Source organism: Clinocottus analis, unplaced genomic scaffold (assembly GCF_023055335.1).
Source record: "Clinocottus analis isolate CAN_PGR_092001 unplaced genomic scaffold, fCliAna1.0.p SCAF_1, whole genome shotgun sequence".
In the NCBI taxonomy this organism is placed as follows: domain Eukaryota; kingdom Metazoa; phylum Chordata; class Actinopteri; order Perciformes; family Cottidae; genus Clinocottus; species Clinocottus analis.
This window is the reverse complement of record NW_027175820.1, coordinates 5668725-5686107: the sequence shown is the minus strand read 5'-3', so window position 1 is coordinate 5686107 and position 17383 is coordinate 5668725. Positions and strand designations below refer to the sequence as shown.

At 41.2% G+C, this 17383-nt stretch overlaps 3 protein-coding genes across 4 annotated transcripts; 2 read left to right on the top strand and 1 right to left on the bottom strand.

The window, feature by feature from the left end:
• Nucleotides 1-368: 368 nt before the first annotated feature.
• On the bottom strand, nt 369-4708 carry LOC137786022 (proteasome subunit alpha type-4). Of its 2 annotated transcripts, none has more exons than XM_068577623.1 (10): nt 4587-4708; nt 3915-4158; nt 3480-3507; nt 3341-3383; nt 2772-2934; nt 2589-2666; nt 2190-2278; nt 1856-1986; nt 1154-1277; nt 369-605 (listed from the first exon to the last, which is right to left on the bottom strand). In XM_068577623.1, the coding sequence occupies exons 3-10, from the start codon at nt 3480-3482 to the stop codon at nt 451-453; spliced, it is 786 nt and encodes a 261-aa protein (XP_068433724.1). In that variant the 5' UTR covers nt 3483-3507; nt 3915-4158; nt 4587-4708; the 3' UTR covers nt 369-450. The 2 variants fall into 2 exon arrangements, with proteins under 2 accessions (XP_068433724.1, XP_068433733.1); XM_068577632.1 differs by having other exon boundaries at nt 4006-4158.
• Nucleotides 4115-7324, top strand: slc25a44b (solute carrier family 25 member 44b). Its single transcript, XM_068577610.1, has 4 exons — nt 4115-4429; nt 5188-5858; nt 6041-6168; nt 6715-7324. Exons 2-4 carry the CDS (start codon nt 5225-5227, stop codon nt 6904-6906), a joined length of 954 nt encoding a protein of 317 aa, XP_068433711.1. The 5' UTR covers nt 4115-4429; nt 5188-5224; the 3' UTR covers nt 6907-7324.
• Nucleotides 7325-10780: 3456 nt separating this feature from the next.
• Nucleotides 10781-17347, top strand: LOC137783616 (cellular retinoic acid-binding protein 1). The gene is made up of 4 exons (XM_068573755.1): nt 10781-11012; nt 12793-12971; nt 13931-14044; nt 17155-17347. Exons 1-4 carry the CDS (start codon nt 10943-10945, stop codon nt 17203-17205), a joined length of 414 nt encoding a protein of 137 aa, XP_068429856.1. The 5' UTR covers nt 10781-10942; the 3' UTR covers nt 17206-17347.
• The last annotated feature ends 36 nt before the right edge of the window (nt 17348-17383 follow it).

Here is a 17383-nt window from a genome sequence, read left to right as displayed (position 1 = left end):
AGTAATATTTAATCATAAACGAGCAACAGTGCTTCAGAGCGCCCGTGCCCGGACCTCGGCACTTTCCGGGGCTGTGGATTAAGTGCTCGCTGTGACGCAGCCCCCTGCTCCCGGCACTGTCGACCGGAGCGCACCGTCCTCAGTGTTGCGTCGCGACGCCAGGGCGGGGATCGGCCCATGTAAAGGGCATCAGGTGTCTGTGACGATGTCGGCAACCCACCTGACCCGTCTTGAAACACCAACCAAGGAGTCTAATGCACACACGAGTCAGAGGGTCTCTGAAACCTTGCGGCGCAATATATATAAATATAAGTGTGTATTGAAAACTTTTCAATAAAAATATGTGTATAAGGAGTCAGACACGTCCATCAGTTTACAAACTTTTAATGTAAAAGACAAAACAACACAGGATGTGGTGACGGGAGGAGGAGCAAATCAGTCAGATTCTGCTCATTTGTCCTTCTCCTTCTGCTCCTTCTCCTTCTTCTCCTTCTCCACCTTAGCTTCCTCAGCCTCATGCCGTTTGATCAATTCCTCGACTTCTTTCTGTTTCAGCACTTTGATTTTGGTTTTCCCGTCTTCCCGTGTCAGAGTGGCAATTTCCACTGAAACGATAAAAAGCAGTGTTGTGTTATTTTAACATCAAGCAGTTACAGTGAAGCAGTGAACACGACCTGGTGGCTGATTACAGGGTACATCTACATGGAAGTACCATGAGTTCAAATTCCTTTGAATTTGAGGTGTAGTATTATTCTCAAATAAAGGTGTATTATCTTGTTTGGAGAACAGGTGACTGAATAAAATATTGAAAGAATAAAACAGAAACGTTTTAATATTAATTTTAGGCAAATTGTAACATTAAATCGAGAATATAACAAACATCAACTATCAATAAATTTGTCTTTCGGGCTTACCCTAATATTGCTTTTCTAACTTTAGTTTTCGATTGCTTCTCAACAGCTCTCAACATGGCGGCGCCTGAGCGAGCAGTTCTACGTTAGACATTACTCAACTATTTCTTTACTTAGCAAATAGTTGTTTACTGCAATATTAATGTTCTGGATGTTGTTTTTTGCTCCTTTGAATCAGGAATATTATATAAACATAGAATTGAGTTAAATAGATCGAAAAATTTAGGGATTTTGAATCTTACCTTTCTCTGCCGAGAGCTTGCTGACATCCATCGTCTTGTTGAGGACTTTGACGGCCAAAGCCAGAGCCGAAGACAGACTCATCTCTCCCTCTTTGAAGTCCTGCTTCAACATGGACACGGCAGCCTGAGGCCAAGAAGTTAAACACACGATTAGCATATATTATGGAGGAGGAGGAGGTCGAGGAAGACGAAGAAGAAGCAGAAGAAGAAATTGTATTTGTAAGGCACTTTACATGGTTAAAAACAGAAACCATAAAAGCAATAACATAACCCAGACAGAACAAAACAAAAACAAACATAACTAGCACAGGTTAAAAACAGATTTAAATAGGTGACATTATATACGTCACCTATTTAAATCTGTTTTTGTTCATCTATATACATACCATCTCGAGAGCAATGTGAAGTAGCACACAGTACGCAGTTTGTAACAGACAGTTGGTTATTCTTTCTTATTTAAAAACAGGATTAAGGACGAACTGAATACTGGATGCACGCGCACCACTGCTTCACACCTCTCTGCTTAATAGTTTGAGTCCGTTGCTTGTTTCTTTCATGTGAAATCTCTTCTGCTGTTTTTGTTCTAAGTCTGTGATTGGTGCTTTTATGTTGACCCATTGAAAAAGCAATATAAAATTTCCATGGGACATTCAGGTAAAATAAAGGTTTAATTCAAATAAAATCAAACGATTTCAAACTTACGGCGCTGTTGTTGCCAATGCAGGTTGCCTTCCAGCCTCCGTAGTTGCCACTTGGGTCACTCTGGTACAACTGGAAGCCGTAGTGTTTGTCCCAGCCCATGTAGAGCAGAGAAACACCGAACGGCCTCTTACCTGTCAAGACAAACCACATAGCGGTTACAGAAAGTCAAAATGGACCTGTGTTTCAAGGCAAAGATGAGCATTATTTGATCTTGTTCACTAATATTAAATAAATAAATAATAATATTTTGGCAAACATCTCTCAAGGGGCAATGTGTAATTCACCCAGAGGAAAACAAGCAACAAACTAGAGGCAGAAACAATATGCAACTTGCCTCCGAACTGTGTGTATGCTTGTTTGATGTCACACAGGGCCGTCACCAGCTGTTCGCAGGGTATTGGCTCCTGGTACTGCAACAAATACCTGAAGAAGAAACGGGTTGGTGATGGTAGATAGGACAAATGGGTTGAAACCGAAGCATGAATTAGTAGCTAGGACACTATTTCAGTCCGGAGACGCATCAACAAATCTACAATCTGTACTTACAAGCTTGTATATTTAACATTTTCTGGTACAAACAAAAAAGAAATATTTGATAAATAAAATATATACAATTGTTTTCACGATCTGTTTATGAATTAAATGTTATATTTTCATATTAAAGATTTATGAAATATGCTTAACATCAAAAAACCTAAAACTTTTTGGAACATCCCTTCAATCTGAAACTCACCTCTGTGCAATTAGCCTCAGCTCATTTGTCAGCACATTAGCATCTGATGTGATCCCAGCAACGCTGCAGGCCAAGTCACTGTGAAGAGAAAACCACACAAGAGATCAGCGTTAACCTTAATAAAAAAGATGCCTACAGGGTTCTGCCCCGTAGAAGAGTCCCTCTGCAGCTCGATTCACTCACTCGTTGAGCTTGTAGATCTTCTCTGAGAAGAAAACCTCGTCAAGCAGTTTGTGGATGTTGCGTCTCTCCGCTGCCAACAGCACGCCGTCATTTGCTAGAATCCCCAGACATGTCCCGGCGTGACCGATGGCCTCCATTGCGTACTCCACCTGGTAAAGGCGTCCTGCGGAACGTAGTCACAAACGTTGTATTGACTTGGCTGGAACTAACGTGTTTATGTAAAACACACTGGTCAACGGAAGAAGCTAAGTAGCTGGAAACAAATACTTGTAAAAGGTCCATTGTTGTTGTTTCTTTAGACCTTTCAGACGCATGTCATAGTTTTCTCGACTGTAACTCACTGAGGAGTCACGAGATCAGATCAAAAAGTCAAGCTGTATACTAAAAGTCAACAAAAACGTTTAGCTCAAATTAGGCAAAGTGTGTGAAAGTTAAAGAGATCAAGTTTGATGTCACCAGAGACCACGTATCTAAGGGAAATTACACAACATAAACAAAACACTAGATATAGAATTTGCAGTGTAATGAATTGGTGCACTAATAATGTAAAAAAAAAAAAAGTGACTTGCCTTCCGGTGAAAATATGGTCGTTCGGGAATCATATCTACGAGACTTGAGAACAAAGAAAAACAACCCAAATATGAGCTGAGACAAATCAAGCAGGAACATATTATGATCATACGTTACATGATTACAAAAACTACTCACCATCTTTCCCCTCGCTCAAACTGTCACACTGTAAAAATAAAACCAAAAGTTATAGATCCATGGAGCAACCAGCAAAGACAGTGAGAAGAAACATTTCTGCTTCAACTGTAAACATAAATTATTACATTCCATTATTACATTCCTTCCGTACAATATGAAGAATATAAAAAGTTAAGAAAGTATCTGATAATGTGTTTGCACGAAACGCTTATCTCACAACAGTATCGTTTAAGATCCACAGATTCTTAGCTAAGCTAAACTAAGCTAGCAGCTGCAGACCAGAATGAATCTGCAGTATCTCAGTCTGCTAGCCACCTAGCTAGCTCACAGTAGAGGCAGTCCTCGAACCGGACGCAGTCAAACTGTTCTTACACTCCGATATTTGTGGTGGAATAACACAATACTTAAGTGAATTATAACATACTAATACTTTACCTTGCGTGAAATGGGTATAAGTTATCGTAGCTTTCAAAAGGCCGGCGGGGTAAGCTACTTTCAGTTTGATGTTCCTCGCACACACACTCACCGGTAAGCCCCGCCCTTCTCTGCCTCTGATTGGCTGACGCCCCAGTCGCTCTCATTGGTTGGATTGGTGGAATTCATGCGGAAGTAGAGGTTGAAGGGCAATTTAGCTCTGACCAGTGGGTGCCAGCAACGCGCTGCGAAGCACTCAGCGTGGCTGGATTTTTAAAAGAAGAAAAATAACATGTTGTGTAATTGGTTGATTCAGCCACGTGTCGTTTGAATGGAAACAGGAAATAAGCAGACTAGCGAGACTGTAGCTAGCTAGAACGTCGTTATATCATGTATACAAACAACTGAAGGACGATACTCAGAATTATACATATATATACGTACGTACATTTATATTTTAATCGCCCAATTGACATGCTGTTCAAAGTCTGACAAACATCTGCACGTGACCTTGTAATAAAGACCTGTCCGAAGAGGTAAGTGCTTGCTAACGCTTTATAACTTCAGGGCTAGCTCAGCGTTAGCTATTACAAGCTTTAACCACACGAGGATGTCCTATTGACAACAGGCATGTTTTTATTTTTGTATTTATTATTATGAAAACACCCGGTGTTGGTAATTGTTTTGAATTACTTTGCTTTGGTTTTACGTGGCGTCTCGTTGCTCGGGAACACGGTGTCCTCTGTCCGGGTTGTCGCGTCTCAGATGTTTGGCCACTGGGACACATCTGTAACGGCAGCATATGTAACAGCACGTGACTCGAAGAGGGCCGGATCATTAGAATCATTTGCAGTTAAGATTGAGTTTGCATTTCTTGCCACGTGACCTTTAAACTCTCAAACAAAGTTAACCTGAGATCAATATTGTTGCTCAAGGAAGACAATGTTGCTCAAGGACAATGCCAGGCCCTGGAGGTGGTGGAGGTATACAGTGAAAGGAAATACATTTGTCATCTGTCTAAGTTCTCAATACCTTTCTGATGCTAGTAATTATCATTTAAATATCCTTTCACATAGGCAATTAATACAATGAATTCACCTGTTTATATGCAACTAGCCAATTTGTTGAATCCGCCCAGACATTAATCGCTGGAAGGGATTGTGTGTTTAAAAACAGTTATCTTTAGTGTAGGAATGTTTTGCTCAGTTTACAGTGAGACATCAAACTACAATCTCCATGTCAACAATGTACTTCCACTCTTTCAGTTTTCTAATCATACTGTTGTTTTATGCAGGAATCAGTCTGATGAGGGGGCACCAACGGCAGACAGGATGCAGCAGAAAAGGAACATTCAGATCATCGAGTGGGAGGACCTTGACAAAAGGAAGTTCTACTCATTCGGGGTGTTCATGACGATGTCCATTCGGGCCACCGTCTACCCGGCCACGCTCATCCGCACCCGGCTGCAGGTGCAGAGGGGCAAATCCCTCTACGGCGGCACGTTCGATGCCTTCTTCAAGATCCTGCGGGAGGAGGGCGTCCGGGGTCTTTATCGCGGCTTCATGGTCAACACTTTAACCCTCATCTCAGGCCAGGCTTACATCACCACCTATGAGCTGGTGAGGAAGTACGCCTCCCAGTACTCCGACAACAATACAGTCAAGTCACTGGTGGCGGGCGGCTCGGCTTCCCTGGTAGCCCAGACCATCACCGTTCCTATCGACGTCGTCTCTCAGCAGCTCATGATGCAGGGCGTCAAGGGAGGGGAGCATCTCACACGCTTTCGACTCATTTCTGACGCAGAGGCGGGAAAGTCCAAGAAATTCTTCAGCCAAACTAGGAACATTATGGCTCAGATTTTTGCTGCCGATGGTTTCCGGGGCTTCTACAGGGGATATGTTGCTTCTCTACTCACTTACATCCCAAACAGTGCTGTCTGGTGGCCTTTCTATCATTTTTATGCAGGTAAATGGCTAAAACACATGTTTTCTAAACTTTAACAGCACAAAGCACTGCACTATTTGCACTGTTAAAGACCTCAATGCTTGTATTTTGCCATGTTTTAAGTGTTCCCAGTGCATTTCTACATCTGCATGGAGAATGAATCCTTGTTTTGTGGTTAATCAAGTATCTCTAATGTTTGACAGAGCAACTCTCTAAACTGGCTCCCAGTGACTGCCCTCATCTCCTTCTACAAGCTGTGGCTGGACCTCTAGCGGCTGCTACTGCCTCAACTGTCACCAACCCAATGGATGTGGTCCGAGCCAGAGTGCAGGTATTCACTGCACGATCAGCAGAGTTCGGGGCCGCTGGGTGCTCAGAGGATTGTAGTTTCTGGCTCCAAGAGCATCGTAAATCTTATAGAAAAGTACCTTAAAGCACAAGGTCTGTGTTTGGTCAGATGTTTCTCAATAGCTGAAGCCACAAATGTTAATAATTAGTCCGCTTTCTTTGTAAGTGTGTATAATAAGAGACTGTGTCACTGTTCTGTAGTTTGGCTATCTTGAAGTTTCACGGAAACGTTTCCTGTCCAGGGAAAGAAAGCAAACATAATGGGTTCTGCAAAATGATGAATGAAACATGCTGACTTATGCTGTAAAGAAGAGTCAACAGCTAAAATGAATAGATATTGAGTGGAGTAATAATTGATGGATTTAATGTACAAAAGTGAGGCTTTACCCTGAAGGTTTAACATAAACATATTGTGGTTTGTACTTTTGCATATTGATGATTTGGTCAAGTTGGTGACTAAACGTTGTGAGGCCCAATGCCAAGTTGTGATGCAGTTTCACGTACTTGGTGTTTGTGTTTTATCGTCCAGGTTGAAGGCAGGTCTTCAGTCATGGAGACATTCAGGCAGCTGATCAAAGAGGAGGGCTGCTGGGGGTTGACCAAAGGACTGTCTGCACGCATCATCTCCTCCACACCCACGGCCATTGTCATGGTGGTCGGCTACGAGACGCTTAAGAAGCTGAGTTTGCGCCCAGAACTGGTCGACTCAAGACACTGGTAGACCTGCACAGGCCACACGTGGACCACGTTTTAGCCCTGAAGTTAGACTTCCTGTGAAAACACTGGATGTGGGAAGTTTATTTAAAGTAACACCCTACGGGTACAAAATGGAATCAGGCCACTGAAACATTAATTACATTAGACACTGAACATATTAGCCGCAGACCCAGATTCACCATTTATACTGCCGCTCACCAGGATCAATGTTTTTTAATGCAATCGAAAGTAGTGAATAAGATGTTTTAATTCTGGAACGATTCGTTTAACAATCCCTAGAATCGTTGTACAATCCCATTTAAGCATGTTTGCTGTAGCTGCAGCTGGACTTGATGGTTGCTGTGATTGTGTTGGAACAAAGCCGAGCAGGATGGTTGTATGGCGTGTTCACGTCAGCAGTAAAGAAATATTGGTCATCTTTTCGTGATTGTTTCCTCACATTCGCTTAACTGGCTTCTGTGTCTACATCTTTTCCTTTTGGCCTTTTTTCTTGAAATCTCTGCCTTCATAGTGTGATCAAGACGAGCAATCGGCGCTTTGCTTTGTTGGATGTGTGTGAGGAGAAAAAGTAGACAATGTTTATCATGTATATCATCTCTGTGTATATTTTATTGACCCTTTGCTAAGTCCCGCCCATCAATCAAGGATTGGCTAATCATGGCTTAGCACTGACCAGGGTCTGATGGTTAAACGTTGAGTAACAGAGATACTTCCTACCCAGAGAGATTAGTTATATAAAACGTTACGTTTCTCGTTTAAAAAACAACAACTGCAGAGTTAAAATTAGAGTACGTTCGCTCATCATTAACTAGCGTTAGCGCGTCTATACTATGCGAGCTACTGATTGATACATGCTGCTTTTTTAATGATTGTAAAAGTGAATAAAGATCAACAGTGTTGTTCTTTAACATCATAGTCTGGATATCCAGGTGATGTTGTCTTCTTTTTATCTTTTTAACCAGTTTTCTCTGATAAATCAGATATTTCCTTCAAAAACACACAGTTGTAGATTCTTCTCTCTGCCTTTTTTTTGTTTTCCCCAAAAAGTTATTGATTATATGTATTCAGGAAGTGCAGTTAGGGACATTGTGGGCTCCATAATAACGTTGCTCTGATGGAGTAGCAGCAGGGGAGCGGGGCTTCGCAAAAGGGTCAAAATAAATGACTATGCAAAATAGTGTCCACGTACAAAACAATATTATATCTGGATTTCTGTGACATACTTGTGTGCTGTGGAAAATATTTCAGCGATTAACCAGGTGAATAATTGAATTTAGAAGCAGAGCTAACGCCGTTTCCCTCTTGTGACAGTAAACGTTTGAGTGCAATAATGTCACAGTTAAATACTTTACAGCACAACATGTGATTTGTGTAATTCTTGTCAATTGTGTAAATATTATCTTTTCGAGGAATGCATCATACCTAATTTATTTTCTTCATGTTTTGGGGGATCACGACCACAGAAGTTTCCCAACTTCACATTGTTTTAAGGTTTTTCTTCATTTGTTTCAGATGGATAGTGTTTAGTTTTGTGGCTCATTCAGTTTGTTGCTTTTGTAACTAAGCTTTTGAGCAAAAGGTGAAAATAAAATTGTATTAAGTTTAAAAAATGAGATACATGTGAAATTGGAAATGTATTCTATTTTTTTTTAATCGGAGAAAGGGTGAATGTTTTACAGTGGACAGAATTAAAAGGTAAAATGTTTTACAGAGAACCGTTCCAAAGTTGAAATTTACAGATACATGTTTCAGAATAAAAGTTTTTAGTGAACGGTTTTAAATCTCAGTGGGATTTAAAATCAGATTAAACCTCTCAAAGACATAAGTATTGACAAATGTTAAAAGCAGAGGGCTTCTCTCAAAGCTTGTTACACATTCTACAAACCCATAAATTGATACTTTCTCTTAAATAAATAAAAGATCCAACAAATGAGGAGGCGTGGTGAACTTGTGACTCGGTGGTGAGATGACAGATCGCTCGCAGCTCTGCTCTGTACATTAATTATCACGCAGCATCTGGAAGGCTCTTTGTCAAAGAGATAGATGAGAGGCCGTCGGAGAGGAAACAGCTGACTGTGCAGGTGTGAGAGGAAGGCCCAATTCCAATCTCCACCCTTACGGACTCACGGACTTTGAGGCGCGCTCCCGTGAAGTCCTTGAGGGTTTAGGGGTGTCCCAGTGTCACATCGTGGAGTGCCTGAGGGCTCAGTGGCGGACATTTTGAGCCCTTTATGAGCCCTTTCCGTAAGTCAACATTGGATGCTGACTTAGCCCGAGGGAATTACCCACAATGCATTGCAACGCGAGGTTAAACAGGCAGTTCCCAATGGAAGAATGGAGACATAAAAAAAAAAGGTAAACAAAGAGGCACGTGGGCATTTAGCCCCATGAAATACCTTTACAACATTATGGAACATAAAAACACATGCATTAGAGGAATGCAAACATAATAAGAATGACTATAGAATTAATATAGAATGACTTCTCATCTTATGAGGAAGACGTTCGAACCAGTGAATAAAAATAAAATAAATACATAATTGTACACAATATTTTTAATGTAGTCACGTGATGTTGCAGCATAGCCCCGTCCCATTCACACCAGTTCAAGTCCTTACAGACTCACACTCAACCATTTAGCAGCTGACGCCAGTGAGTCCCTGAGGGTTCAGGGCTTGAGCATAGGGTGGAGATTGGGATTGAGCCGAAGGGCCTCTTGGTGTGCGCATTAGGAGTGGTTCTCAACCTTTTTCACCACCAATCTTTGAGATTTTTTTAGATTTGAAAAGAAGCAAAAGAACAAAGTATTTTAGAAAAAGCAGCCGTAATATTATTTTGTTGGATTGATTCTTTATGTATTTACACAAATGGTTCATCTTTAAAGTTTAAAGGTTCCCACTTTCCCCCCCCCCCCCCCCCCCCCCCCCCAAGTCATTGTCAGTAAAACAATTTGCACATGCCAAAACTAGAGTAGGACGGACTTCCTCTGCTCAGATCAATGTCGCAGGGCGGTCAAAGCAGCAGCCATTTGTCATGTATTCCGTTGCATCGGGCTGACTTCCGTTATAAAGTACTAACAAGCAGTGGAGTACATGGGTAACGTTTAAGTAACTAAACAACTGTTTCAATGCACATGAACACATACATGTATTGTTTTAAGATGTACTTAAAAAGATGGAAACGTATCGTTTAAGCATCAGCTTGTTCTTATAACGTCTGTTTATTTGCTGATCAAACTAAATCTCCAGTGGAATCAATGCAGATCATTTATATTTACCCCAGAGCCCCATCAGGGTGAATGGAATTTAGTTTATTGTGCTCAAACCAATCACAAATGACCTCATGAACACTAAGAATAGTTTCTACCTAAGAAATAACAACTATGAAAACGAGGTCTTCTGAAATTCTCTCCAACACTGTTTCTGTAAAAAAAAAAAAAGTTCAAGATGATTTCTCAAAAGCCGGCCGAATGAAACCAACATTGTCTGCATGGTTGGTTACTACTGGAAGAATCTAGTGGAGGAGAGAGAAAAAATAAAGAAAAAGGAAAAGTAGATTATCGATGCAGCTGTGGGTGCAAATGGAACATCTGCTGTGAAAACAATACTTAGAATAATTAATATTATACTTGAGTAAATGCACCATTAAGTTTCACTGAACCTCAATCAGATGATGAGATGAGACATAAAACCATTCAACTGAACCATAATTCAGCGAGGTCATTACAACACTAATGAGAATAAACCACTGACAGAAAGTGTGTGCGCGCGCGCGCGTGTGTGTGTGTGTGTGTGTGTGTGTGTGTGTGTGTGTGTGTGTGTGTGTGTGCGTGTGTACGCGTGCGTGCGCGTGATTAATGAGTGAGAGAGGGGGATTTGTCGGCTGTGTGGGATCATTGCACACGGGGAGGAGAGAGAGTGAGAGGGAGGAATGAAGGGAGGCATGAAGGGAGAGAAAGAGGCTGAAGAAAAGGGAGTGGAGGAGACGGACGACAGGAGACAAAATAAGACTTCACACACATTCAAAATCTCATCAGAAAAATGTTCAGTTTTGCCGGCACCTGGAAAATGAAAAGCAGCGAGAATTTTGAAGACTTGCTCAAAGTGCTGGGTGAGGACAATTTACTCTTTTTTTTTCTTCTAATTGAACGGTGAGAGTTTAATTGAATTATCCAGGCACTGGACATAAAATCATGAGGTCTTTGCACTGTTAAGAAACCAAACCTGGAATACAGACATTAGACTGCGATCAAGGTGTTTCTTGAAAAGCAGCACAATTAAATGGTTTGAAGTAAATAGTTGATGTGCAAAAATATGTTTTAAAAAGGGAAAAAAATAAATGTCTAGGCAGTTGATGTCAAAATTGGAGACTACATAGATATTTTAGACGTCTTAGACTGTCGTCTGACTAATATAACCAAAATACAATAATAATTAAAGGGGACCTTTTAAACTATGTTTTGCATCGGATGTTACTATGAATGACCATAGCTTTTTAAAAAGAAAGAGAAAACAATCTTCGTTTTGCACAAGTAAAAAGTGAAATACGACTGGATTTTGATTACGGGACGAGACTACAAATGTAGTTTGTTGTTGCTGTGTTTTATTTAAGCGACGAAGCGTTGTCTCTTCTGATTGTCGGCACTTTAAACTGCGCGTGTGAGAGACTGAAAGGGTTAATAGCTTTCCCCCTCCTTTGGAGGACTGGATCCATCATGATCTACAGGAGAGCTAAACAAAGCAGCATTCCTCCCCCTCGTCACCTTGTCACCGTCTGCTGATAATCGTTGCAGCCGGTGGAGGATCCTTTTCCCTTTATATTAAAAATACAAAACTAAAATCCTCTCCTGACACCTGCAAAGGGATTTGTCTTCTTCGTCTGAAGAAGATAAATGCAAGAAATGAATTCATCTGGTTCATTATCAATTTGAAACAGGAACTTTTGGTTTTTTCTTGCGCCCCTTTTTTTTGGCGCCACATAAACCGCGAGGCGACTACTCCATGTCAAGATGATAAAATAAGGAGAAAGTAGGTTTTATAGTTAGGGACAATAGGTGGGAACAAAGGAATTCATGTGCATTAGGTCATCATACTTTAGCGACTAGTCAGCCCTCCTTAAAGTAACAGTGTGTAGCCTTTAGGGCAATCTAATGAGGGGACAGTTTTGATCATTTATGTCTATATTTCTGAATACTCAAAGACACTTTACATAAAAATCATTCACACAGCGATGAGAGGAGCTGCCATGCATGGTGCCACATCAGGACTATCTCACTTTCATACACTTTAGTCGTAGCTATGGGAGCAATTATAGGGTTAAGTGTCTTGCTCAAGAACACATCGACGTGGGCTAGCGGAGCTGGGGATCGAACCACCGATCCTCTGATTAAAGGACTACGGTCACTTGTATGGATGTTTTTATTTAGTGTTCAATCACCTGAAGAGATGTGTTGTGTTTTCGTTATCTGAGACGTTTAATACACTGTGCAAAATAGTATATTCATTCTGCCTGTATATATAATATTCAGTCATTATTTACGGTGTATTATTTATATTACTTGTTTTTATTTGTTGCTATTTCTCTTGTACTCTACCCCATCTGGTGCTGTAATCCTGCAAATTAACGAATATCTTGTCTTCAATCTGAGATACAGAGCCGGCAATCTTTTTTTTCCTCAGTAGCCTAGAAAGGACAAACCAAACCCTCGCTCTGGATACGGACACTCACATTTTTACATTTTCACATTTTCTGCATCGGCCACCTTCACACACGGGAGAAGTTTCATTTGGTTGCAAACTGCCACCTCGCCACTAGATGGCGCCAAGTCCTTCACACTGCACCTTTAATATTCAACCTGGAGCCTCACTGGTGACCTTGTACGTGTTTACAGGCGTGAACGCCATGCTGAGGAAGGTGGCTTTGGCGGCCGCGTCCAAGCCCCACGTGGAGATCCGGCAGAACGGCGAGCACTTCTACATCAAGACTTCGACCACAATCCGCACCACCGAGATCAACTTCCTCATCGGAGAGGAGTTCAACGAGGAGACGGTGGATGGCAGAAAGTGTAAGGTAATCAGAGTAAAGTGTGACAGCAGCACATGAAGAGCATGTTACTGGAGAGCGCTGGGGCCACTGCAAATGTAATACTGCATGGCTTTCTGATTAATCCACAAATAGCTTATTTATAGTTGGTATGACACTAGCATGTTTTCTGCAGACTTAAGTCAGGTTAAGTCAGGTTCCTCGGTTATTTCGTTCTTCCTGCTAACACCTCACAACCGTATTTCAAAATGTTTTGGTTCAGCAGCTTAATAAAACTTCTTTACCCGGTTGGAAGTGCATCTAACCATACAACAGCTTTTAGACATTGATTGCTAGCAGACAAAGGTGACAAAGTGCCTTCACACAATACAAAAATAGTATAGAAGTCTATGCTTCGTGCGTTAAAGCTGCATTATGTCTTCTGATCACCAGGGGGTGACTCCTCTGGTTGTATAGAAGTCCATGCTTCCTGTGTTAAAGTTGTATTGTCCCTCCTAACCACCTGGGGGCGACTCCTCTGATTGTATAGAAGTCTATATAAATGACTATTTCTTGATTTATTCCCTCAGTAAACATTGTAAACATGAGTTTATGTCTTAATCTCTAGTTTCAAGTCTTCTTCAATACGGCATGATGTTCATTTAATAAATTATGGTCATTTGGAGTCAAACAGACCATAAAGCAGGGGATGCACTGCTACCAGAGACGTATAGGGCATCATTACTGGTTGCTAAAAGCCAAACACCAGTCCACAAATCACGGCTCACAGTGACTTATATACAGTCGGTCTCAATGGACAGCTTTATTAAAATAAAGTAATTTTTGGGGCAAAAATGTAAAAGACTCCATTGGAGAATGACGGTGTCAAAGACATAAACAACTGTCCCCATCTATCTCTCATCTATCTTTTCTATTATCTCAGTAAACCAGGTTGAACTGTGACGATTAACAGAAGAAACCTCATTAAAGTGCTGCTCTTTCTGCAGAGCTTGGCCACTTGGGAAGCGGAAAACAAGATTTACTGCAAACAGACTTTACTGAGCGGTAACGGGCCGAAGACCTTCTGGACCCGAGAACTCAGCGGGGACGAACTCGTTCTGGTGAGTAGTCGTGTTATAAGTGACAAAGAGGTCAGCATGCAGCCATAGACTCAAAAAGTCAAATGTATGAAGCATTTATTGGTGCGCGTGTCTCTTCGGGATCATCCTTTTTGTTCCTCTTCCTGGAAAGAAAAATGCTCTCTGTGTTTTCTTCTGTAAGAATCAGCCTGAAGAAAGATGTCTCAACAAAGACTCCCAGTTCCACCTAGAATCTCTCAGGAGACCAACAAACAGATGTTTTGCAAATTGGGACGTGGTCTCAAATTTTAGAAGGTGCGACCTTTAACCTCATGAGCCGTTTTCTTTGTTTGTACTTCTTTCTGCCTAAAAGGAAATAAGGGATCGCTAAAAGGTGCGGTCCTCAATTTCAAAAGAAATAGTTTGTGAAGTACGCTTATTTGTTTATTTGGGCTAGAGTCAAGAGGAGACGTTGGTAATGAATATGAAGCTACACAGCTAGCAGTCGGTTGGCTTAGCTTAGCATAAAGCCTGGAAACAGCTCTCAGCTAACAGAAAAACACACCTGTCAGATGTAGTTGTAGATTTTTGAATATCTATTTAGAGTCAAACAGACCACAAAGCAGGGTATGCTTTAGGGCGGGGCTACAAGCTGATTGACATGTTTACAATGTCTCTACAGCACTCCTCCTCAGTTCATATATTGTCACTTTACCTCGCTGGTTGCAAAAACACAAAAATGGCAACGGCCAAAATATAGAACTCAAGTCACTACATACGCATCTTAAAGTATTTAGTCTTTGTCGTACCACACATTGTGTTTTAGATTTTTAACCATTTGCTTGAATAAAGACAATGATGACTCATTTACAAATAATGAGGTATTTTCAGGTTATTAGACACTAAAAAAAAAAGGTTTTGTTATGTTCCATCCCTGCCAATAGTGTGTAGTACTTCTTGAATACTACACACTTTTCCTTTCATCAAGATAAACAGACACAATCCTCTCCACTAAAAGTTTCTTCCCACCTCCAATATTGGAGGGCGTTCAGCTGCATCACAAGAAGCAGAACGCACAACTGGACAGATGTTCAGGAGAACATAACTGGGTGGCGACGCCAGATGTGAAAATGTCAGAACATTCTGATCAATATATTTCTTTCCACCCAAAAAATGTTACGTAGTTCCTTAGAAATGTCCTGAACTCCCAAAGCCAGAGACAACTCTCTATATTGGACTTCCTTCTTTTTTGCCAAATGAGGGTGTGGATAAACATCTGTGACACCAAACACATCACTGTGCTTCGCTTCATTATTCCTTCAAATCAGAAGAGATGAGTTTGGTTTTGCATGTTGATCCGATTTAGGTATCTGCTGCATGACCCACATTGAGAAATACATTTTAAAACAAGCACAAAAGGCTGACAGCAAGTGGATTATTTGTTTCAGTTGACTGCAACACACATTCATAAAGCTCTGAACCGCCACATGTCTCTTGGTGAGAGAACTTTGTGACCTTGCGTGCATCAGAAACACTTCGGCCTCCTGAAGCTTCCAGGCAATTTAAGAAGAAGTATAGAAGACAAAGCAGGTTTTTCTTTGTTCTGTATACATCTGGGCCCACTTGGGGATTTATTGACCAGATGGATAAAAAGTACAGTTTGGCTGTAATGGAGATCTACTCTTTCACCGGGTGTGAAGCAGTCGAGAGGGAGGAGAGACGCTGTAATTTAGGTTTTTACAACTGGAAAAGCTTTGTAAACTGGAATCAAATCCGTTTCTAATTGAGGGTGTAGGCGTCCGTCTGTCCGTGTGGGAGTGACAGGACGTCACAATACTGTGAAGATTCACAGTACTGCTCTGTAATAGAGTCTGCGTATCAATGGACCCACTTACTGAAACTAGAATTGACCCTTCATTAGGTCCCGCCAGTGTTCCCTCTAAGCTTCGCGCGTGCCAGTCGAAGTGGCCCCGCAATACATTATTCAGACCGCACAAAAAAAAATTTTTTCTTCAGGGGTTGAAAAAACTTTTTTGCGCCAGTGTTTCTGAGGCAGGAGCGAGCCATCTTAACAATAGAAGATTAAAATATTTACTCACGATGAAGCGCATTTATGTCATAGTTATCTCGCGATTAATCGCAATTAATCGCATTTATTTCCTTCATTTTAATGCTCTGAGCATGAACAAGTGGATTGGCTTGCTTCATGCAAATGTTTTATTTTAATGAAAAACAACTGCCAAACAGGGTTTACGAAATACAATTATAAAGTCCCGGCCAATCACAGGGTAGACGGGGGCCTAGAAGGCCAATTGCCAATTAAGGCTGTAAGCCTTTGCCAACCAGTCGAGTTGCAGTCATTGTATCCCTTTACACATATGTGAAATTATAATTAGTATATCAATTACTGAGCTTTGGCCAAAGATGTGTTTGGTGAGCTCATGTGACCGTTGAACCCGAAATTCTAATTAGAACATCTTTGAGTTTAACACATAAAAACAAGCAGATCTCATCTTTTCCTAAAGAGTTCCCTCTTTGTGATCAACTCCTTAGTATAAACGGAAGGAAATGCACATGAAGTTTAATAACAGTGCCGGCCAACAGATGAAGAGATTATGGGGGAGCAATATCTACTAGTCCCATATACTTCCATTTTTAATCAAAGTATGGATTCTCTTTCTTTTTAAGAGATTAACGCAGTCCTGGATTGGCTTCATCAAGATAGTTAGATGGATTTGTGTGGCTCTGATGGTCTCATTGATCACAGCATTATACAAAATGCTGATGAACAACATTGCTTCAAGTTAATGTCTCCATTGGCATCGCGCCGTGTGCCAGATGGGAATCGCCCTCCTCCCTTGTCCCACCACGGTGCACGGGCTGAGTTAATGATGATGTGTGGCACTGATGTTTACGCCCCCGGGAATAACTCCCATAAATACACATCTGGACCTTTAACCCGGAGGCTTCAGATGCCTCTCCCCCATTTCATACCAGTTTGAGTCGCGTCCGTTTTCTTCTTCGGGCAGCTGCGTCAAATTAAGATGAAGATGAGGATTAATATGGAAGAAACTCACAATACTTCATGTGAGTGGAGGACATGCTGCTGCTGATGAAGTCATGATCAGTTTTCTTTCCCTTTCTCGTTTCAGACCTTTGGAGCAGACGACGTGGTGTGCACACGGATCTACATACGAGCATAGCAGAAACTACACAGGTTTAAATCCCCCCAGATCAAAACCAGTGTCTGAACTGTCACTGAGAAATTTCACATAAAATGCTTTCAAAAAAATCAACACATTAAATAATTTTGTTTGACATTCAATGTTTTGCTTCTTCATTATGAATACAATTTAAATCAAATCAAAAGGTTTTTTGACG